The following is a 24,507-nucleotide window of genomic DNA, read 5'->3' as shown; positions in this document are numbered from 1 at the left end:
GTCTGTGTTTTCTACCCTGAAACATGTGAAATCGAAGCATCGGTCTGTTCTGACCGACATCCATGTCAAAGAATTGCTTCGAGTGACAACAACGGAGTACAAGCCAGATCTGAACAGGATTGTTCAAGACAAGGAATGCCATAAGTCCCATTAAATAACACATATAATGCACATAATAAAAGGAAAAAGGTATAAATGTATTGTAAATTGTTCTATTATTGTTTGTTTATTTGGTTAAACAGAGTTTGTTTGCATGAGAACGTGCACAGTGTTCATTGTTGAAAATGTCTGGCCTGTGGTCTTTGTAGTGTTAAAATAGTGTGTGAAATTTACAATAAATCTGGCTGAGCAAAAGTATGAGTATGAGGAAGGGATGGGTTGATGTTCATGTGTGCCCAATGCATATGATGTGGCTCTTTGCAGTAACTTGGTAAAAAATGTGGCTCTTGGTCTTTGTCTGGTTGGCCACCCCTGCAGTAGTGTTTCGTTTTAGGCCAGAGGCAGTTCCACAACAAGTTAAAAGGAAAAGGTTTAAAATTTGAGTCCCACATTAAATCTCTGAAGTATTAGCACTCTATTAATAATTGTGAATTATTATCGGTTCATTTCAAAGGCTGTTTAAGATCTGTCCCCTCAGGAAGCACTTTTGAAATATGTTGATCAGTGTGAACCTAATGCAGGTAACAACATGCTGAGGACGGAGCACAACAGAAATGCGTGTGGACATTTGGCTTGCATGAGGGTTGTGAAGGAAAATCCCACACATTTTATTTGGATAAATCTGCAACTTGCAAGCCACGCCCCTTTGGTTCTGGAAACGCTTCTGTGCAATCTGAAAGCACACACAGTCCTAGATGTTGGTGGACTGACGTGTAAACAAAGGGATTTGTCATGTTGGGTTCATGTTTACTGCTGACATGTTTTCACACATATCTTAATAAACACCAAAACTAAGGTTGTAAATATTGCATGTTTTAACAACTTCTCTGCAATACGCCAACAAACAGTGAGATTTCATGTCATTACATCAGAATCCGGTTTTGGCTAAAAGTTTATAAACATGTAAACACTGAGTTAACTTTTGATTGACACTGATATGCAATTTTCTCCCCTGGATGTTTTTATTTACACACTTAAAAAATACTACCTGTCTTTGAGAATCTTTGACATTATTTTCTAATACAATTGGTGTCAAGTGTACTCGCACCTATTTATTTTGTTTGGTTTGCAAAAAAACAAAACAAAACAAAACATAATTACACAACCAAGTTGATAAGCTACGATATGTAAAGAAGGATATGGAGAACAAAAACAGCTGCAGGATTCACATAGATGTACAGAGAAGCAGAAAATGTTCTTGTTCCTGGTCCATGTGCTGAGCCAGTTCCTACCTGATCGACCAAAACTACCGAAGGACATCGACTTTGATATGAGCTTCTGCTTAGTTCTGAAACTGCAGTACAAAATTAAACAGCTGCCTTTATTCCTAAAAATTAATTGAAATCAAAATTCTCTCCAACACATTCTGCTTTGGCAAACAACAAAACAGGAAGTCCTCTTTCCCTGCAGTCAGCGCCCACTTATTCTGTCAGTACAACACAGGCTGATAAGATGGGTTTAATTTTAGACATTGCAACACTGCAGGTCATCTGGCTGAAAGTCAGGAAATGTGTCTGTAAATCAGTGCATAAATGTTCCAAAAGAGTGTGCTGTTGTTTTCTGTAATTGCTGGCACTACCACAATTCTGACATGTTTGTCCTGCCGGGGACACCGTAGTGCAGGGGATTTTTGTGCGCGAACTGCCGTACTCTTTACAGCAGTGATGGGATTTTCGGCTCCTTTTCGAGATGCGGCTCTAATGGCTCTTCTTACTGTGGAGAGCCGGCTCTTTCGGCTCCCAAACGGCTCCCCATATATATTTTTGGCATTATTAATTAATTAATAGCTTAAACCTAGTTTTATAATATTTTGTTTCATTATTGACATTGTTAAGCACTTATGATGAGTAAAAATGCCGCATAACAATGCTATAGCAATACCGATGCGTGTGATGTCCGCATGTGCCTGTGCAGGTTGTTTGTCGAGCCTGCAGATAGGAAATGCTGACTTTGCACAGTCTGCACTCTGCCCTGGAGCTTGATGTAGCATTAAAATGAGTCCAAATCTTGCTCCGTTTTCTGTCACTCATTTATTTTCACCTATTCAGTTCTCACACTGACTCCCCTTCTTTCTGTTGTGCTTCTTGACCGCTGAGTGAGTGTCTGTACATAAACACCTGCCGACGAACGCTATACAGCTTGGCCAATTGCCTGCCGTTTCCACAAAAAAAGTGGAGATAAACTTCTTTTTTCAGTGTTTTCCCGCCACATTATTAATTGAAACTATGTGTGATTGGTCAGATGTGTGGAGCACACGCTTGACATGAGGGCAGTGGACCGACCGAGGGAAAAAAACTCTCCGCTCTAGCGCTGGCAGAAGAGCAAAACGCGCAAGGAGAGGGAGAAGGGGGGGAGAGACAGCGAGGCACCGCAGGACAAAAAAAAACGATGTGGGGTGTCAAGAAAACTGGCATGGGGTTATGAGATCTTTCCAGGTACACGCAGAAAAAGGGCATAAAGGCCTGAGAGAAATAAAGCAATCTTGTGGTTTGATTAAAATAATAATTAAGTTGAACATGTATGAATACAATCGGTAATATGTGTATAAGTAATCACTAAATAACTCTCTGAAATGTATTTCTGAATAATGATTTGTAATGGTAACAACAATGTAATGATTATGGTTGATGATTTATAGTCAATGTAATGATTAGATTTGATGATTTATAGTAGCTGAAAGATGTGATTAATTCTTAATGAATATCAATGATTTGAAAATTAATTCAAATGGTTTTAGTACAGGTTGAATATGGTTAATGATTTGTAACAGAAAAGAGAGTTATAGAAAAGAGAGGACGTTATAACATTAGAGTCAGCATGATGGGTGAGGCCCGGCTGCCAGGATATGTCGCAAGTTGGGGAGAGATGGGACTTTCCACAAGACTCAGCAAACAGGTTGGGGGCCGTTGGGGCTTTCCACGAGACTCAGCAGATGGTCAGGAAGTCACGTAGACCAAACTGTCCGCACACACATATGGTGGAGAAATGTATAAAAGAGGGCTGAAATAAGGAAGCAACCGTTCTTAGTCTGCGGCGCTGGAGACGAGTCAACACGAAGAAGCAGATTGAAGAACAGCAGAGGACCGCACCTCGGAGCCACGGGAAAGTTGAGACTTCGCGCCGCTAAGAAGGGACAAGATCCTACCGCCCCAGCCCTGGTTCCTGATTCGACTGTCGGCCCTGCCTCAACCCAACAATCTCTAATTCTGCAACAGACTTGGGGAAAAGACAAAGGTCCCTGAGGGATAAAGAGCTGGGTTTTCGAAGGATTTGGACCCGTTCTGCTTTGCATCTATTCTATGGAGGATTTTTCCACACAAGGACAAAGACTCTGACCAAGGATTCTGGATGTTTCTGCTGCCAAGATCCACCATCAACTGGGCGTGAGTTGAATCTGCTCGGTAAAAGTCCATCCCAGAACTTGCGACATAGGTTAGGGAAAAGAGACAGGATAGTATGGTTATACATGTTGATTTTATTATACTGCTCTGGAATTATATACAACTAATTATTGATTTGTATGTCACATATCCCTGCTTAAGCTTGCTCAATAAATTTATACTATACAATTCTAATGAGGTTGGTGGACATTGGGATTAATTGAGTCATTTAATAAATTTTCAGTTCTGTTAATTGAGGTAAAACGAATGTACATGATTCTAGTAAATAGGTGGCTTCATAATTTCCTTTAGTGAGTGTAAATAACGACCCTGGGACTTATATCCAAGTCACTAAAATTGATCTAGCCGGTTCCAAGAGCGAGTTATATTTTAGAAGGCGAGCTAACGTTAACAGAAGTGGTTATTGGAATTATGCAGCTGCGAGGGCTACTCAGCTGATTGTTTCTTAACTGTAAAGGGTCGTAGCTTCTGGATCGGAGGTAGTTAGAGCTAGACGAATCGCCTTCGCCACCAGTTTGAATAGATTATCTCTTATAGATCTCTTTTAGGGTAATACCCAGGTCTCAGAGATTTTCCGGACCTGTTAGACAGAGAACTGGTCAGTAGTCGGCCCAGGGGAGTTGTGAGGAATGGGCGGGGCTGACTATTGCGCAATAACAGACAGGGGAAAAACTATCGGCTCTGGCACTTGCAGAGCACAAGCACAAGGACAGGGAGGCGGAGAGACAGCGATATACTGTAGAAAAAATCCCGGCTCCCAAATAGGATCCTAAAACGGCTCCCATTGTGGAGCCGGTTCCAATCATTCACTTCAAAGAGCCGGCTCTTAGAGCCGGATCGTTAGTGACCGACACATCACTACTTTACAGTGTGTTTACTGCCTGTAAGGTAAGCAGCAGCTCTGCTAGCTCTGTGTAAAATATACATTACATTAATATACCGATCTATTTCTGTTTGTTCAGTTTGCGTGTTAAGTACAAATTACATTTTGTTTTGGTGATGTTTGATTATTTTGTAAAAAGAAAACGATTGAATGTTGACAGTGTGTTTACTGCCTGTAAGGTGGACGAAATAAACGCGCCAAAGTCTCCCCACAAAGAAGAGCCGCCTGTCTGATTCCTCTCCTGCACGGAACACATCCCACCCTCACACAAACACAACGCAGAGTCTATTGGGTGTCTTCCACCAGCTGCAGGGTTAAAGAGGAAAAGCCTGGGTTACATGACCATGAATGATACAGAGAGTGACAATGATCAGCAGTTTTGTTAATCTGAGCAACATTTATAATCCCATCCAGGAATGAGGCAGAATCTGGGAGTAGTGGTGTGTGTGTTATTTTAATTTTAATATATCTGAATATTTTGGTTTTGAACAACGGGTTATAGGTTCTTCTTTTCAACGGACTCATTGTCAGCATTATCATTTGGCATTAGTCACTTACATGCATTTTTCTGGTGTTTAAAAACCCATAACCCGACCCTGTTGAGTTGCAGGTTTATCTCCATTTGACTCAGAACTGTGTGAATGAAAGATTTAATGTTTTGGACATCCAAGTAAATCTATAATTTTTTTTATGAAGGAACATATTGACATCGTCATATCAATGACTTTCCCTGAACAACAAAACTAATCTTATGCTGCCCTGATGATGTGTTGCTCTTACAAAGCTAGACAGCTAGCTAACACTTGAGTTGAAAATAATCCAGTCCTTGATAGTTTTTTGTATTATTTTGCAACTCTTTTCTGATTTGTTTTTTCTTTTGCGAAACTGTAACAAAGCACAAAAATACACATTAACCACAGACAAAATACAGAAAACAACTAGACTACAGCCAACAAATGACTCCCAATTATCATCCATCCATCCATCCATCCATCCTCCATGGGCTGCCACCTTATCGTGGTGGAGGGGTTTGAGTGCCCCAATGATCCTAGGAGCTATACTGTCTGGGGCTTCATGCCCCTGGTAGGGTCACCCAAGGCAGACAGGTCCTAGGTGAGGGACCAGACAAAGTGCAGCCCGAAGACCCCAATGATGAGTAAAAACATTGGACTTGGTGTTCCCTCGCCCGGACGCGGGTCACCGGGGCCCCACTCTGGAGCCAGGCCTGGAGGGGGGGCACGATGGCGAACGTCTGGTGGCCGGGCTTTTACCCATGGAACCCGGCTGGGCTCAGCCCGAAGAGGAAACATGGGCCCCCCCTCCCATGGGCCCACCACCCGTGGGAGGGGCCAAAGGGGTCGGGTGCACTGTGTGATGGGTGGCGGCCAAGGGAGGGGACCCTGGCGGTCCGATCCTCGGTTGCAGAAACTGGCTCTTGGGACGTGGAATGTCACCTCTCTGGTGGGGAAGGAGCCGGAGCTAGTGCGTGAGGTCGAGAGGTTCCGGCTAGAAATAGTCGGTCTCACCTCGACGCATGGCTTTGGTTCTGGAACCAGTCTCCTTGAGAGGGGCTGGACATACTTCCACTCTGGAGTTGCCCAGGGAGAGAGACGTCGGGCAGGAGTGGGCATACTTGTTGCTCCCCATCTCGGCGCCTGTACGTTGGGGTTCACCCCGCTGAACGAGAGGGTAGCATCCCTCCGCCTACGGGTGGGGGGACGGGTTCTGACTGTCGTTTGTGCTTACGGGCCGAACGACAGTTCAGATTACCCACCCTCTTTGGAGTCCTTAGAGGGGGTACTGGAGAGTGCTCCTCCTGGGGACTCCCTTGTTCTGCTGGGGGACTTCAACGCTCACGTGGGCAACGACAGTGAGACCTGGAGGGGCGTGGTTGGGAGGAACGGCCCACCCGACCTGAACTCGAGCGGTGTTCTGTTGCTGGACTTCTGTGCTCGCCATGGATTGTCCATAACGAACACCATGTTCAAGCATAAGGGTGTCCATATGTGCACTTGGCACCAAGACACCCTAGGCCGCAGTTCGATGATCGACTTTGTCATCGTTTCATCGGATCTGCGGCCGTATGTCTTGGACACTCGGGTGAAGAGAGGTGCGGAGCTGTCCACTGACCACTACCTGGTGGTGAGTTGGCTCCGGTGGTGGGGGCGAAAGCCGGTCAGACCTGGCAGGCCCAAACGTGTTGTGAGGGTCTGCTGGGAACGTCTGGCGGAATCCCCTGTGAGACGGAGCTTTAACTCCCATCTCCGGCAAAACTTCGAACACGTCCCAGGTGAGGTGGGGGACATGGAGTCTGAGTGGACCGTGTTCCGTGCCTCCATTGTCGAGGCGGCCGATCGGAGCTGTGGCCGCAAAGTTGTCGGTGCCTGTCGCGGCGGCAACCCTCGAACCCGTTGGTGGACACCTTCGGTGAGGGATGCCGTCAGGCTGAAGAAGGAGTCCTATCGGGCCTTTTTGGCCTGTGGGACTCCGGAAGCAGCTGATGGGTACCGGCGGGCGAAGCGGCATGCGGCTCGGGCGGTTGCTGAGGCAAAAACTCGGGCATGGGAGGAGTTTGGAGAGGCCATGGAGAAAGACTTCCGCACGGCTTCGAGGCGATTCTGGTCCACCATCCGGCGTCTCGGGGGGGGAAGCGGTGCAGCACAAACACTGTTTATAGTGGGGATGGTGTGCTGCTGACCTCTACTCGGGACGTTGTGGGTCGGTGGGCAGAGTACTTCGAAGACCTCCTCAATCCCACCAACATGCCTTCCACTGAGGAAGCGGAGCCTGGGGACTCTGGGTTGGGCTCTCCAATCTCTGGGGGCGAGGTCGCCGAGGTGGTTAAAAAGCTCCTCGGTGGCAAGGCCCCGGGGGTGGATGAGATCCGCCCGGAGTTCCTTAAGGCTCTGGATGTTGTAGGGTTGTGTTGGTTGACGCGACTCTGCAATATCGCATGGACATCAGGGGCAGTTCCCCTGGATTGGCAGACTGGGGTGGTGGTCCCCCTGTTCAAAAAGGGGGACCGGAGGGTGTGCTCCAATTATAGAGGGGTCACACTCTTAAGCCTCCCTGGCAACGTCTATTCAAGGGTCCTGGAGAGGAGGGTCCGTCGGATAGTCGAACCTCGGATTCAGGAAGAGCAGTGTGGTTTTCGTCCTGGTCGTGGAACACTGGACCAGCTCTACACCCTCGGCAGGGTCCTGGAGGGTGCATGGGAGTTCGCCCAACCAGTCTACATGTGTTTTGTGGACTTGGAGAAGGCGTTCGACCGTGTCCCCCGGGGAGCCCTGTGGGGGGTTCTCCGGGAGTATGGGGTACCGGGCCCTTTGATATGGGCTATCAGGTCCCTGTATGACCGGTGTCAGAGTCTGGTCCGCATTGCCGGCAGTAAGTCGGGCTCGTTTCCGGTGAGAGTTGGACTCCGCCAGGGCTGCCCTTTGTCACCGATTCTGTTCATCACTTTTATGGACAGAATTTCTAGGCGCAGCCAAGGTGTTGAGGGGATCCGATTTGGTGGCCTTAGGATCTCATCTCTGCTTTTCGCAGACGATGTGGTCCTTTTGGCTTCATCAGATCGTGATCTGCAGCTCTCGCTGGAGTGGTTCGCAGCCGAGTGTGAAGCGGCCGGGATGGGGATCAGTGCCTCCAAATCCGAGGCCATGGTCTTGAGCCGGAAAAGGGTAGAGTGCCTTCTCCGGGTCAGGGGGGGTGTCCTGCCCCAAGTGGAGGAGTTTAAGTATCTCGGGATCTTGTTCACGAATGGGGGAAGAAGGGAGCGGGAGATCGACAGGCGGATTGGCGCAGCATCTGCTGTCAAGCGGGCGCTGTACCGGTCCGTCGTGGTGAAGAGAGAGCTGAGCCAAAAAGCGAAGCTCTCGATTTACCGGTCGATCTACGTTCCCACCCTCATCTATGGTCATGAGCTTTGGGTCATGACCGAAAGAACGAGATCGCGGATACAAGCGGCCGAAATGGGTTTTCTCCGTAGGGTGGCTGGGCTCTCCCTTAGAGATAGGGTGAGAAGCTCAGTCATCCGGGAGGGACTCAGAGTAGAGCCGCTGCTCCTTCACATCGAGAGGAGCCAGTTGAGGTGGCTTGGGCATCTGGTCAGGATGCCTCCTGGACGCCTCCCTGGTGAGGTGTTCCGGGCACGTCCCACCGGGAGGAGGCCCCGGGGAAGACCCAGGACATGCTGGAGAGACTATGTCTCTCGGCTGGCCTGGGAACGCCTCGGGATTCCCCCGGAAGAGCTGGAAGAAGTGGCCGGGGAGAGGGAAGTCTGGGCCTCCCTTCTGAAGCTGCTACCCCCGCGACCCGACCTCGGATAAGCGGAAGAAGATGGATGGATGGATGGATGTAGCTTTAAATTTTGGTTGGGAAACATAAAACTTTTCCTATAAAATATTACACAATACTGAAATGATAATTTCAGTAACTATAAGGACCTGATGCCCCTCCTGTAGGACTCTCAGGAGTGTTGGGCTTATCAGGGGAAGCGGCGTAAAAGAGTAGAGCAGCACTCTCGGCCAGTCGTGTGCCAGTGCATCCTGACCCAGGGGACTGGTACTGCCTGCCAGGGAGAACCAAAAGCGGGCAATGTATTGTCTCTTGGGACGCAAATAGGTCCACAGCTGCTTTGCCGTACCTCTCCCAAATGTTCCCCACTACCTCCGGGAGGAGCCTCCAATATCCCGGTGGTGAGCATCCCCGAGACAGCATATCGGCCGGCCCATTCTGTACTCCTGGAATGTGGGCTGCCCTCAGGCTGGCAAAAAGAGGGGCTGCCCAGGTGAAGAGCTTCTGGGTCAACCTCAGCAATGTTATCGACCGTGTTCCCCCTTGATGGTTGATATGAAAAACCACTGAAGTATTGTCCGACCGCACCAGGATATGCCTTCCGCACAGGCCTGGGAGGAAGTGTTGCAACGTCCGCTGCACAGTCTCCAACTCCAAGGTGTTGATGTGCTGCCGTTTGTCCCGCGAAGACCATGTCACCTGGGCGATCTGTTGCTGCCACGACACCCCCCATCCTGTGATGGATGTGTCGGTAGAGACAACCTCTCGTCGAGACGGCAGCGATCCCAGTGGAACCCCCTTTGTCACAAACCCTGCATCTCGCCACTTAGCCAGTGATGCGAGGCATTGAGGGAACACCAGCAGTTTCCTGCGACTGTGCAGTGTGTGAGAATAGGTCTAGCTTTAGGCTAGACAGAAACCAACTCTTCTTTCAGAAAGACTTTTCTTGTCTTGATTTCTAGCTACGTTTTATAATGTAGCCAGAAATCAAGTAGCCACAGTCACAGAAACCACAGTTGTCCCAGGGGTATTACTGTAGTGGCAGCAGTCAGCTTGCCCAACAGATGAAGGTAAGCAATAAAGGGGGATGCATGGCCAGGCAGAAAGGCGGGCATCATTTGCAGAATGCCCTCGACACGCTGGGGTGATGGGCAAGCAGTCATAGTGAGGGAGTCCATTGTGATCCCAAGAAACATGACCTCTTAAGATGGAACTAAGTTGCTCTTCTGCCAGTTCACACGAAGACCCTATAGGTCTATGTGATGGAGTAATGTGCATGTGTCTGCAGTGCACAGATGAGCCAATCGTCCAAGTAGGGCAGAATCTTCAACCCTTTGGCCTGCAGAGGACACAGGGCCGCAGCCACGCACCGAGTGAACATGTGGGGACAGAGAGAGACCGAATATAAGTACTCTGAAGTGAACATGCTTTCCCTGAGATGGAAAGTGGAGAAACTGCCAATGGTTTGGTGCAATTGGGACATGAAAGTATGCATCCCTCAAGTTGACCAATGTGAACCAGTCGCCTGGTGAGATTGTCTGAAGCACAACCCTGATGCTCAACATGTGGAAAGGGATAGTCTTCAAAAACATATTCAGACTTCTCAGGTCCAAAATTGGGCGGAGTCCGCCAGTCTTTTTTGGGACTAAAAAATACTTTGACTAAAAGCCCCCTGGATCCTGCAGGGGGTCAACAGGCAATATAGCGCCCTTGGCCAGCCAGACGTCTATCCCGTGGCTCAGAGTTTGAGCCTTTACCTGGTTGTGAATCATCCTGACTCGACCAGGAACAGGTGGGCGGCGATGGAACAGTAGCATGTAACCCTGAGTTACCGCCAGCTTGGTGACGTCATTTCCGAGCCCCCCTGCTCTTAAGAGGGTGGGAGGGTTTCCGAGTGGACTGCCTGGGTTGAGAGGCGACGTGAGCCCGACCCTTGGTCAGACCCCACTGGCCATGAGTAGGCCCTGCACCAGGCCCTGCACCAGGCCATGGCTGCCCCACAGAGAGTGTAGACGGGGCTGGATAAGTGTGCGAAAGAGATGCAGAGGCACTCCCAGCAGGACGCTGCAATTGTCTGTGATGAAGGCCGGCCAACTGCTGCCTGGTACGAGAAGCCTGGGGCAACCGCTCCAAGACTGCAAGCGCAGCAGATCCAAACAGCTCCCCAGGAACCACTGAAAGACTCATCAGGGTCCTTCTACAGGCTTTGGTCAGAGGAGACTGTGCCAGCCAAACCTGGCGGCGTGCCTGGACAAGGGTAGACAGGACATTGCCAATTTCCCTTGACAAAGGAGCAAATGCATGAAGAGATGCATCCATCAGCCCTTGAGTAGCCGCATCAATCACCAAGCCCTCCAAAGAGGCTGAGAGACCCAGTAATAAATGAGACAATGAGTTACCAAGTCGCCCCAATCGAGACCCTGAGTCATAAGCTCTACAGAGCAGATCATCTGTCACACGACACTGAGAATGATGACACCTGGCATTAGCTCTAAAAGCCTCATCTGGCACCACAATGAGGGGTGCTATGGCAGGCTCAACAGAAGGCATATTGCCCAAGCCAAACTTGGGCGTATCCTACATGGCCGCCAGGGCTCTGCCATCAGAGGTCGGCCATGAAAAGGCCTTAGTGTCTGCTTTTCTTTTAGGGACTGAGGTTCTGTGGTGGCGGTGTCTTGTCTTGTGTGTTTTGTTGGAGCACCTTCTTTCTTTTGTGTGTGTGTTTGCCATGTTTTTGTAGTGTCCAGGGTGATCCCTTTTCTTCACTGGATGTTGCCCCTTTCCTCACTACCTCCCCCCCACTTTGCTTAGTATGCCTTCTTTCTTGCACCTCAATAAGAGTGAAGTAAAAATAATAGGATTTTGTTTGACTCAATGCAAAATCATATGTTTTATTAGATAATCTGAGACATTTAGGTGTAACCAAACGGCAAAATAAGAAATCTTTACAAACAATACTTGAAAATCTGAAAATAAGTTTCTCAAAAAACGTATTTTTTGAAAATAAAAATACTGTGGTGAGCATTGCTAACTAAAACCCATAAATATTAGTTCTGCTAAACCAAACTTCAGTTTATGCAGAAGAAAATGGACTGAACTTATATAACCCTTTTCCAATCATCTTGACCACTCAAAGTTCTTTACACTAGAGTCACATTCACCCATTCATACACCAATGTACAGATCGGTAGGCAATTTGGGGTTACGTGCCTTGCCCAGGGGCACGTCGACACATGACAGGAGGAAGCTGGAACTGATCCTACAACCTTCCAATCACAAGATGGCTACTCCACCCACAGAGCTACAGTCACCAGTAACTTTCAACTGAAAGTTTACAAAACTGCCAAGTTTATTGGTACTTTAGAAAAAAAATTTTCCCAGGAAAACTTAATTTAGGGAAAGCTAAGTAAATGATAAGTGAAAAATGCTAACGCACCTATCTAAAATTTGTTACGTTATTAGCGCATTTGTGGATTAGTGGAAGTATTATTACTCACGTCATTTAACTTAAACACACTGTAACAACATAGTTTTGCCTATGAAATGTCACTTCAGCCAATAAGTCACATTGGCTGCACTTATCAGCAATAAGGATCTCAAATCTTAAAATAATCACCCAGTGTCATGCTGTTTCTAAAGCGTCTTTCTGTTTAAGGTGATCTGTTTCCAAACCTGTATTTGTTCAGAAATTCCTTAACTGCATTTTGTCACAATTTGTCCTAAAGATCCAGGAAACATGATAATAAAACAAGAACATGCCATTGTCTACTAATGATCAAGTTTTGTGAAAATAAACTGTATGAATTTGGTATGAAACTGAAAACCTTCAAAGCTCTTTAAAGTGCATTGGAAACAAACACAGCATCGGTTTATATTGGTGTGCTTTTTTATTGATATATTATTCTCTTTTTTATAGTGTTAAAATTTAGTTTTCACCTCAAAGATTACACTGAAAAAGAGACAGTAGTTGGAATTCCGTCCTGTCCACATTAATATGGGTTCTTGTAGGTATGATCCATGAGGGCCATCAGAGCCAGCCAGGTCTCCTCAGCCGTGGGGATGATCTGCTTGGCAGGCAGCAGGAAGCCGTAGGTACCGGTGTCCCTCAGCTCAAAGGTGTAGGAGTACTTGATGCCGTGTTCATACGTCCAATCAACAGTAGAGCCACTGGCTTGATCTGGGATTAAAACAAAGACGTTAAGTCAAGGAGAGCCATTGAACTTAAAGGAGCAGCTTCTTAAATCCATGAACATGGACATTGATGTGATGTATTTTCTTTAATTTGCTCAGCTTTTACATTGTGCATGTCTTAACTAAACATGTACGTCTTTACATAAACAGTAGTCCGTATCTGTTGGTTGAGAGGCTAAAACTTACAGATGACGTCAATGATGCTGCCGTATCTGTAGCGAGTACCATACAGGGAGGCCAGGTCGGTGATTGCTTTCTCTGCCAGAGCGTGCTGCAAAGACACGTTATTAATAGTTCTGTTTACTTTTCACAGATTATCATTAATCTTTTTGTCAAACTTCTGATACATATTCTGCAGGCTGGACCCTCCGCACTTAAGCAATATGATGAAAATACCATGGTAAATAGTCTTAACGTTTTATTTATTTATTCTTTTTTTACAAAACCACTGTTGAGAAACACATTTGCAGTCGTGCTATTAATATTTTGTGCTCTCTGTTTCCTAAATCAACAGCTCTTTTATAAGGTTTGAACATACAGTACATAGAGAGGGATTTGTGATGACTCCTTTTTGATTTACCCTTTTGGATTATTATCATGCTAAAAGTCAAGATGCCAATATATTTTCAGTTTATTGATAGATTTAAAAACATAAAATCTCCATATACCAGGAGATTTTCCACAGTCTCCTGGTATATTAAAGTTCACAATGCAATGCCAAAGTTTCCAGTGGGGTTGAAAGCAAGACAGACCCACAGCCTTACAGTTCCTCTACCATGCTCAATTGGTGGACGTTGAATTCATAAATGTATCTTTAGTTCTCACCAGACACACCTGAGGTCTTTGTTGCAAAAATAAACTCAATCTTAACTGATTTACTTCTTTTATTTGCTACTGGGCTAGCTTGTTTTATCTGGGAAATAACAACAGGAAGGAATAATAAAGTTTGATTTGCAGCATTTTAAGAAGAGAGGCAAATTATTTGTTGTCCCAGACAATGTTACCTTTTGATTAGCAAGTTACTGCACTCTTTCCCTTGTGCCTGTTCTCCTTCTCACTAAGTAAAGCTATTCTGTGTGAATATGTGCAGCTGCCTCGTGGTTCCCTCCATTTATCATAAAGAGTCAGTCAATTTTGTCATAGAATTAGATTTGCTTTGTTGTTGAAAATCACAACTTTGTTGTTCCCATTTCCAGACTTATGAAAATCAACACAAGGTATTTTTTTAAGAATTAGAAAATGGCTGTGAGTAGCCACAGCTAATCACAGGAGATATGTATTTCTGCAGACATACATGTATGTATGTCTGGGGAACAGGAAGACATGGACTAGTTGTTAAAAGTTTCTAGACATCAGTCTAAAAAGACAACAGAAAGATGAAACATCCTGGATGTAGCAGTTGTTGGGTGTCTATAAGTAAATGTACTGAACTAATTAAATAATTAAATAAAGGGTGAATTTTTACCTACTAAATGAATTAAACATATTTGATGCCTATTGATGATTTTGATTATGGCACTCAACAATACATAATGTTTGTTACTAGTTTCTTATTTGTATGTTGTGTTTATGACTTTTTATTTTTGTGTTTATATCCTGTAAAGCACTTAAATGTGCTATACAAATAAACTTAATTGATTGATTAAAGAGATTAAAGTTTAATTAAAGTTTAGGATATTGTGAGATTATGCCACTAAAATACAAGATGAATTTTTAGACATCTTTTCCAAGTATGTCAGTATATGTAGAGGTGCTCTAGAATTTCTAAATGTTTAGTTTCATGGAGAGTTTTCATTTGGGTCAAGGTTTGGAGTCCACACAGAACTGTATGGTAATTTACCGTGGTACAGTGTGGAAAAAAATAAAACTGCCACAGAGGATTTTTTTGTACCAGCTCAGCCTGGTCCTTGACTGGAGTGGTGGTGTAGCCGTAGGGATACATTAGCATCTGAGAGTACGAATGGATGGAGATGAAGGCCTTGATGTTGCCATGGGACTTCACAAAGTCCACGATGGACTTAACCTCAGACTCAGAGAAAGCGCTGGGTCCATGGTACGTCTCTGAGCAGGGGTAGCTGCTGGCTCCAGGTACTAGGAGGTACATGACAAACACAGATACCTTAAGGTATTAGACTGCTTACATGTGGCTGATTCTTTACTTGTGATGACAACCAACTGAACAGGTGTAACTAATTAAGTTGCCCGTGAGTCAGCACATTTGCACTGTTTTCAACAGTGCAAATGTGCAAAATAATGTTTTTTGGGTACCCCCTGGTGGTCGCATTGACAAATAACCTGCGACAACCAATTGGCCATTTAAGTTGTAAAGATGAAAACTGTAAATCTGAATCCTTATTTTCAGTGGGGAGCAAACAGGTCACCCAGCATGCATCTGAAAATAATAGATAGAAAAGAAAGACATTACATCCAAATCCAGCATCCCAGTTCCTGTTGGGATCAACTCCATAGCAGGAATATCCAGGATTGGGCTTCCTTGTCTTTCGCCACATACGGTCCTAAAAACATATGGATGGTTGGAGTTTTGCAATTTTTGATGTCCATGACTAAAGTTTCTCTCAAGATGTTTTGGTAAATAAATTGACTGGGTTACAGAGGTGTGGGTAAAGTAGTAGCCATCAGGGTTGGTCGCAATCTCCAGGAAGATGTCCATGTTGTTCAGGATGGTGGTGAGGGCAGAGTCATTTCCATAATCTGTCACAATCTAGTGGCAAAAGCCAAGGAGACACTGTCAATGAAAACACTGACATTTCGGTGTTCAGGTAACCATAGGGTCAAGAATGAAGCAACCTTCTTGGCGAACCACAGCCCACTGGCTTGAGTGACCCACTCCCTGGAGTGGATTCCAGTGTCGATCCAGATAGCGGGACGACTGCTTCCACCAGTGCTGAACTAAAGAGTCAGACATGGGAAGAGAAGGAGAGTAGCAGTCATGGTAGAGTATTTGTTTTGAAACTTTAGAAGATGAACATTACGATTCCTGGAAAACTAAAACCTAAACTAAATTAGATTGTAGAGGATGTGTCTGTGAACATCAGTTTTCAAGCCTTGTGACAGAATCTCAAATAGACTTGGATCTGGACTTAGACTGATCTTTCATCTTTCCACTCTCAAGACCAGATTTTTGAAGTGTTCGACCAATAGTTGTCCTGTAGACAGATGCCCTCCCCTGAGCACAGAATCTCTGCAACTCTGAGTCGAATGAGGCGGCTGATAATGTCAATCCAGAAATTGGAAGCGGGGCCAACAGAAACTGAATGGCTTTCAGTGTCTGTTGGCTTTGTTCACTTCCACAGCTGCCATTTGCTAAAATTACAGGCAGACTACAGTTCACAGGAATTCAATGACCTATGGCAGAGCTTTTAGCAGTGTTGTCTTGCACCAAGACTTTGTCTGCATGAAGTTTCTACTTTTTCTTTGTGCATGCTTAAGTTGTTCTCCAACAGTCCAAATTGATGCTTGTTAGATAAATTAACATCACTCGCTCTTAGGTTTGAGAGTCAACATTAATAGTCTTTTAATCTGTGTGTGTCTGTGTTACCCTAGGATAAAGAGGCAACATTTCTAGGATTGTGTTTTGCACATTGAATGCTGGAGATAGGCGCCAGCTCCTCTAGTTGGTGCAGTCATTGCATAAATGTCTGGATGTACTATTTTCAATTTCAAAATTAACTGTTGCTTTTAGTTTGTCTATCACACAAAATTCCAATGAAATCCTTTGACATTTTTGGGGTAATATGGCATTATGTGAAACAGTTCAAGGAGTAAATATAGTTTTACAAGCCAGTCTATCGGCTACTTCAGTTCAACCAATTTTACTTCACATTCTGGCAACCTTTCATGAGGAGATGTTAAACATTCCAAGGAAAATCCTCTAGATGATTCTTTACCTTGAGCAGATTAAGAGGACGGCCCTCATAGCTCTGACCGATCACTATCTTGCTGACCAAGTTGGGATTCTCAGCAACCAGCATGTCCTGAAAACTGTAGATCTGAAGGAATTGAAAAATGTTCAATCTCCATGTATCAGCTCAAAACACTCAAAACATGATGATCATCTTAGTGCAAAATGTGCACACGAACCTCACTAAGAGTGTGATAGTTGGCATAGTCGAAGCTGTCAGTGTTCCTTGGTTGAGCTAAGCGAGCAGCAGACTCCATCTGTTCCCTCTCCATATCCAAGATGGCCTAAGAGAGCAAATACAACTCATGTTTACATTATATTTTTAAAAAATGATTCAGTGATCCTAGATTAGTGGGGAACATTAAGGTCTGGTACTTGGACATCTTCAATCATGGTAGAGTACTCAAGGTCAAGGCTGTCCAGGTAACTCTTGAAAGACTCCAGGGTGTGAGGAGGAACTCTAATGTCTACAGGGTGGGACACACCAGTCACCCCCATCCAGACGTCCAGCTGAAATGAAACATTAAAAGAAGTACAAATACAGTTTGAAGACACAATATACTGTATATGGATACTCTTTACCAAAAATATGATGCCTAGCTAATGTCAGTAGGATATCAGTAACCTCGAATTCCATCATCTCCTCCAGGTTCTTAACAAGAGACAGCTGGAGCTCATTCTTTGGGACGATGCGAAGCACCTGGTGTCTACAAATGAGAGCAGAAAAACAGAAATATTACTAAAACATAATCATGAAGCTCATACTCCGTCTGGAGTGATGGCGTATGTCTGAAATACAAAGTCTTCACACATCATCTATGCTTGGCCCTCCACTATTACAAGAAAATGGAAGTTTTGGATGCCTTTAATTTACTTTGATTTGTGAGGGTTTTTATTTTGTCCTGCAAGGGAAAACATTCTAAAACTTTCAAAAGGTTCATACTCAACTTGTGATCTAGAAGAAGGCATGTGATATGTCAGGGACAGTTGTGTTTTTTTTTATGTGCAGTGATTACATTCCTTTCAAACTGCATAGAATCCTGCATAAATGAGCAAAGTCCTACCTTCTAAATAGTTTATATGTTTTTTTTAAATAAGGTCAAAGAGTCTTCTCTTCTAGCCCAAAAAATATTAATTGAAAATCGGATATTTTAATTCCTGTTCAAATTTTGTTTAAACAAAAGCTTTGAAATTCAGCTTTGGTAGGTCTTTTGATCAACTCCAACCAGAATCCTCAGTCAATCCAAATACTAATTAATCGTCAACATTTAAATTCAATGTAACCTATGAAATATTTCTAAGTTTTCCAGGTTTCTGAAAAAGGACACAAAGGTTAGCAACCATCAATCAACCTATCTGTTCCAGGTGAGAAAATTCCACATGCACTATAAGCTTCACCTACTGTAAGAAAATGTGGTTATATGACGACAATAAATCACACCTATAATCAGCACGTTGGAGGCCATAATCTGCCATAATTTAAGATTAACTGGTGCAAACTGGAATCCGAATTAACATGAATGGAAATAGCTCAACCACAAACATTTCAGAACATACAAAGAAATAAAATGTAAGCATCTTTAGGACTTCTAATCTCCAATATTGGAAAAAAATACTTAAATGAAACGTAACGATACACATAGGTTTAAGTACATAGAGATAAATATTTTCTTTAGACTTTTGAAATGGAAAAAGGCTATCCATGTACTTGGGTACCATAGTTTATCAAATACCTCCCAGAAATGGAATCTACCTTATCACTATCATTATTATTATTATTTACAGTTATGTGAGCTGCACCTCCTTTACAGCTGATAACGTCTTCTTGAGCAGCAGTGGACACACCAGTTCAGTCCTGAGGTCTTCTAATGACTTCTAAAGGTAAATACGTAGTTCCCTGTGATGCTGTGAAGACTCACCCCTCAAAGGTCTCCTTGGCGAGAACGGCAACAAACAGAGCGGCGAATGCGATCAGTCCCCTCATCATGACCAACTGTGTGGAACTGGTCATGGCCAAAACTAGCCTTTTATGGCGAAGCGTGCGGGGTCATGTGTGCTCACCTCGACCTTGCCCTGTGTCAGAGGAGTGTCACCGGCTGCTCCCGTTCCCAAGCCTCCTTTCACATACTTGCATGCTTTTTGGAGAAGTATTTCTTCAGTTTTCACAAAACAAATAAGCTATTTTATGCTTTACGACGGCTAAAGTAGCAAAAATGTTTTCGTCCTTTTTAAGAGCTTCTCAAGTCATTTCCAGAAATCAAAAAGGTATTTTATTTCTTTGTTTACTCAGCAAATAGAAGTTGAACTTTAAGTTTCATTATCTTTTCACCTTTTTATTTGCCTTCTATCTGATATTCCAGTGAAATATTTAGTGTGACCTTGTCATTGTTTCAAATTCTTGAATGTCCGCATAACTTCGATATTTGCGGGGATCGGAGGACCAACAGAGCGATCCAGTGGACCTTTGTGCTTCACTAGTTGCTAAAAGTGTTGCTCAATATTGAACCACCACTGTACACAGTCTGTCTCAGCTTCCTCTCTTTCAATTTAGTGAAGCAGCATCAAATTCTTGTAAAATATTTTATACAGTCTGAGTCAGCAGAAATGCAATCTCAGTAAGAACGAATTAACTGTGTTTTTAAGTGCATAACTCACCACTTGATTATGAACATTAAAAGCTATACAGATGATGAATGTTTGTTAAAGTTCAGTAAAGTAACAAATGATCATTCAAAAACATGGACCATTAATTAATTCTACTGATATGGCTTCCAGTAGATTGTATTAATTAATGATTTCATCACTGAGCATAATAGAATAGAATAGAATAGAGTAGAATAGAAGTACTTTATTCATCCCAGCAGGGAAATTACTTTGCAGTTACAGCATAAAGACAAGACACAATAACAACTACCACTGAGTATTAGTTGTAGATAAAATAAAAATAAAAAAAATAAAATATAAAATGCCATAAATTGTAAAAATATGAAATGCTATTAATATAAAAGCAACTTAAGAGCAGTCCTTGCAAAGATTTTAAAAAAATGTAGATATGTATATGTAAATATATGTACAGCAAGTGTGCCACAGTGCAGTTGTGCAAAATCGGACTGATTAGTGCAGAACAATGATTTAGCTTTTATTGTACAGTGAGATGGCATGTGGCAGGAAGGGTTTCCTGTATCTGTCCCTACGACAGCGGAGCTGGAGCAGCCTATGTGAGAAGGTGCTAATATTGATGTTATGTTTCTGACAGAAATATGGTTGAGTGATAATAATGATAAAATAGTGATAAAAATCAATGTCTCCTAACTACAATTTTTTAAGTGATAATAGAAAACATAAAAAAGGAGGAGGCGTGGCTTCAATATTTAAGAATACCATAAATTGTAGTAAAATCTCTTTGGGTCTCTTCACCTCTTTTGAGTATCTTGGAATTGAGGTTAAAGGCCACAAACGAACTTTGACAGTAACTCTATACAAAACTCCAACTTTTGTGGAAAATTTCTTTACTGACTTGAATGAGCTTCTATCTCTCATATGTATTGATTATGATTGTTTAATAATTGTCGGTGATTTCAACATTCATGTTGACAACCCCCAAGACAGAGGGGCAAAAAAGCTCGCTAATATTTTAGAGACTTTTGGTCTAACACAACATGTCAAACAAGCAACACACACTCAAGGACACACACTGGACCTGGTTATCAGTAAGGGTGTGAATATTTCCAATGTCTCTGTAACTGATGTCGCCCTGTCGCATCACTTCCTGTTATCTTTGAAAGTTCTTTATCTTTTAACCCACTTATACAAACAGCAACCATCACAAAACGTTCTCTCACTGAAAACACAGCAGAAACTTTTAATCAAATCTACTCTTCTTCCTCACCCTTAAGCTGTAATGATGTAGATAAGTTGGTAAATGATTTTCAGTCTAAAGTCTCAGATATTATTGATTCCATTGCCCCTATTAATGGTGAAGGTTGTGTCTGGTAGGAAGAAATCTCCATGGAGAAATGCACAAACAGTTAGATCTGCAAGACAACTCTGCCGTAGAGCAGAATGAAAATGCTGTAAAACTCAACTTCACGTTCATTGTGACATCTATAAAGAAAGACTACGTAACTATCATCTAGGACCTGTCTGCCTTGGTGACCCTACGAGGGGCATGAAGCCCCAGACAGCATAGCTCCTAGGATCATTGGGGCACTCAAGCCCCTCCACCACGATAAGGTGGCAGCCCAAGGAGAGGATGATTAATATGATAAATGATAATGATGATGATAAATATGAACCCCATATGATTTGTCATATGGGGTTCATATTTATTACTGATATGTTTTACCAGATATCTTAATAAATACCTCATCAAAAAGCATTAAAGTTATAAATATTGCATGTCTTAACATTTGGCTAAATAAAGCCTCATATTCATTTTAACTTTTAAATACATTTAAACACTGAGTCAACTTTCAGTTGATTCTGATATGCAATTTGCTCACAGATATGTCTTTATTTATGAACTAAAAAAAAATGACTACATATCTTTCAGAATCCTTGACATCTTTTCCAGTGCAATCTGTCTTAGGTTTCTTCTTGCCTGTCTTTTTTTATTTTGCGTTGGGTTTTTTCCCCCCAAAACTAAGTCAGCCAAGATGATAAGCTACGATATGTAAATAGTGTGATGGAAAAAAAGCAGCTGCAGGATTCACGTAACAGAGAAGCAGAAGGTGTTCTTGGTCCTTGTCTAAACAGGAAGTCCTCATGACCTGCAGTCACACGCTGATAAGACAGGTTTAATTTTAGACTTTGCAACACTACAGGTGGCTAACTGGTGACTGGTGGCTGAACGATACAGGGTTCCAGAGAGTCATAAAAATAATTTGGACGTATGAAAATGACTAGTCTTTTAACTCTGAGCCGCATTTTCAATCCAGTGGTGATGCAGAACCTGGGAGTAGATGTGTGTATACTGAGCATGCTGAAGGAAACACAGGCACTGTGGATATTTAAGCTTGTTTCTGAAGGGAGACAGCCGGAGAGAGGAAAAACCAGAAGAGTTCAAGTACAATTTTAGTCATCAATAGCAGAATATAAACATGTTTCCTTGTACAATGAAAAACATACTTTCATATGTGCAAGAAAGTCTCTTTCAAAAGGTTAAAAAGTAATAGATATAAAATAAATAGCCTTGTAAGTGTGGCAACAATATTATCTACAAGCAACATTAACATAATAACTAAATATACATTTCATGCAATAAATACGTAGTTAAAATAAAATATAGATTCTGTGAGTGAATACTGAACCAGACAACAATTAGCTCTATGCGTTTATTCAAAAATCTAAAAATGTGTCAGGGTTGGGTGGAATAAATACAAAAATAGCTGTCTGTGGGAAAAGCTGAACAATAGCAGAATCTGAAAAAATAGATAATAGAAAAATAGAAGGCTGGACTGCTGGGATATAGGAAGCATGTTTTCAGACAATCTGCAGGAGCAATAAAGCCTTTTCCCTGGTTGTGATCAGAAGACTTAGAAAAAGAAGATAAACAGAGGATTCAGGTAGTTTAGAAATATCCCACAGATATTTCATCAGTGTTCCTGAACCTGGACTCCACACTCACATATTATCTACTCATATCTCCAGGTGCCAAATGACAGAAACACTTTCATGCTTCCACCCACTGAATCACTTTATCTGCGTCTTACTCCAATATTTACAAAACTTTGCCCACCTGGCACCATGGCAACAGTCCAAGGCTTCCTTCAGATCAGTTACATAATTCTTCTTCTAATGTACAGTGTGACTGTCTTCAACTTCACGTCTCTCTTCTGACACTGGACTGCTCTTCGTTCCTCACCCCAGACTGAGAGCGTTTGGTGTCACACTCCCTGCCCTCTGGAATGCTCTTCCTCTCTACAGCTGCAGCACATCATCCCTGGATACGTTATGCACATCCCAAACAATGCGTGTCTGCCGAAACATCTAATCTAATGCAGTTTTCTCTGCCTGTGGCAAGTTTCTCCTCTCGTCTTTCTGGATAATACCCAACAATTAACAAGATCTTTTGTATCTCAGATGACATAGAGCGGGCTTAGTGAAGAAGGCTGCTGATAAAGCTAGCATGTCTTCACACTGATTTCTTACTTGCAGATGTCTTTCAACAATGACTGTGCACCTTCCTCTCTTCCCCAAACTTACCAATAGTTGACCTATCAATAGCTTACATTGCCTGAATGTTGGATTGCTACACCTCCTCTAAAGTTACTATTAGCTTTTTGGTTACTTCTCTGACAAATACTTTCCTGCCTGGCTTGTCATGTTAGGTTTGCAGTCATGCCATACTTCTTACATATCAGATGCTGAATTGAACAATGCTCTGTGAGTCATTGAAATCCTAGAAACTATTGTATGACATGTCTATATTTTAAATGTATGTACAACTTTACCTCAAACCTGCTTAGTTCCTTGGTCTTTGGTATTCTGTTAATTCCCCTATGCTTTCCAACAAATCTTCAAAACGTTCACAGACCAGTTGCATTTATACTCAGATGAAATCAAACACAGATGGACTCTCTTTCATAATTGGGTGACCTTTGAAGGCTCTAGAATTGTATTGAGTGTAAAGTGTATGGTGTACGATATACTTTTCAGTTTGTTTTGTAAAAAAAAAAAAAAAAACGTAAAAATCATGTATTGTTTTTCTCTCCACTTGATTGCACACTCATCTAAGTTTTGCCAGGCATTGCTGTATCTGTTCCTTATTGAAGGGCGTTCCACCATGTATGACCTGTGAGGGCGTGACAGTGTAATTTCCTCTGACAGGAACAGAGGCGGCACTTACAGGAAGCTGCTAACCACCATTGTTTCCTGTCACTGAGGCAACCCAGCAGCTGTTCCCCAGAATGTTTCTATGGCAGACTGTGAGTTGTAACAATGACCGCAAAAAGCAACATCACAAAACACACCAGCTGTTTTGTGTGGTTTTTGGAATATTTGATTCTGCGCTTTAAAACTAGAATTCTTTGAACAGAGTTTTTGTTTTAATCTGCTACAATTGCGAATCACCTGTCAGCATGCCAACAAATGCATTGGTATTATTTTAAAACGTCAGATCTTGGAAATAAATTGGTATCCATCAGAAGGTTGAGTATGTCAGAGGACAGTCATTTCCTTTTGTCATGCTGTGACCACGCCCCTCCTGGGCTGTCTTTGTTCCTGATAGGTTTAGATAGAAATGTGGCAAAGCGGAAGCACCCTCTCACAATCGCTGGAAGAAAAGTGAACGGGACTTTTGGAAGACAGGATTTTCAAGAATAAAAAGATGCTACCGGAAATACAAATACCTGGCTTTCACAATAAAAAGCAAAAATTGTTAGGGAAGGAAATAAGTGTGATATAGTAACTCTTTAACTGATATTTATCAAACTTGCTAAATACTGTGTATACTAAATTGTGCACTACTATTTTTCTTAGCAATATTAACAATAATAATATTATTATTAATAATAACTTAAACCATTTTTTCATCATTAATATTTCCTATGCGCTGTTTTGTTTAATTTAATTTTAGTTGTGTTAGACCAGTGGTGCCCAAAGTCGGTCGTGGAGGGCCGGCATCCTGCATGTTTTAGTTCTCTCCCTGGTTTAAC

The 24,507-nt window shown here is 43.0% G+C and overlaps 1 protein-coding gene across 1 annotated transcript; it reads right to left on the bottom strand.

Annotated features, from left to right (window-relative positions):
* Positions 1-12,607: 12,607 nt before the first annotated feature.
* On the bottom strand, positions 12,608-18,906 carry cpa5 (carboxypeptidase A5). The gene is made up of 11 exons (XM_028013762.1): positions 18,772-18,906; positions 17,478-17,559; positions 17,228-17,362; positions 17,032-17,136; positions 16,839-16,940; positions 15,739-15,840; positions 15,542-15,652; positions 15,356-15,446; positions 14,822-15,021; positions 13,117-13,201; positions 12,608-12,916 (listed from the first exon to the last, which is right to left on the bottom strand). Exons 1-11 carry the CDS (start codon positions 18,861-18,863, stop codon positions 12,729-12,731), a joined length of 1,293 nt encoding a protein of 430 aa, XP_027869563.1. The 5' UTR covers positions 18,864-18,906; the 3' UTR covers positions 12,608-12,728.
* Between the last annotated feature and the right edge of the window lie 5,601 nt (positions 18,907-24,507).

The sequence above is a fragment of the Xiphophorus couchianus genome, chromosome 4 (assembly GCF_001444195.1).
Source record: "Xiphophorus couchianus chromosome 4, X_couchianus-1.0, whole genome shotgun sequence".
Classification (NCBI taxonomy): domain Eukaryota; kingdom Metazoa; phylum Chordata; class Actinopteri; order Cyprinodontiformes; family Poeciliidae; genus Xiphophorus; species Xiphophorus couchianus.
Note: the sequence above shows the minus strand (reverse complement) of the source record. Positions and strands in the feature narration are given on the sequence as shown.

Excerpts from the sequence above, each read along its gene's own strand:
- cpa5 (XM_028013762.1), bottom strand. The coding sequence starts at position 18,863 with ATGACCAGTTCCACACAGTTGGTCATGATGAGGGGACTGATCGCATTC. Across the intron at positions 16,941-17,031 it reads ACTATCACACTCTTAGTGAG|ATCTACAGTTTTCAGGACAT; the intron begins GTTCGTGTGCAC and ends CAATTCCTTCAG. Across the intron at positions 15,841-16,838 it reads GTCCTCTTAATCTGCTCAAG|TTCAGCACTGGTGGAAGCAG; the intron begins GTAAAGAATCAT and ends CTGACTCTTTAG.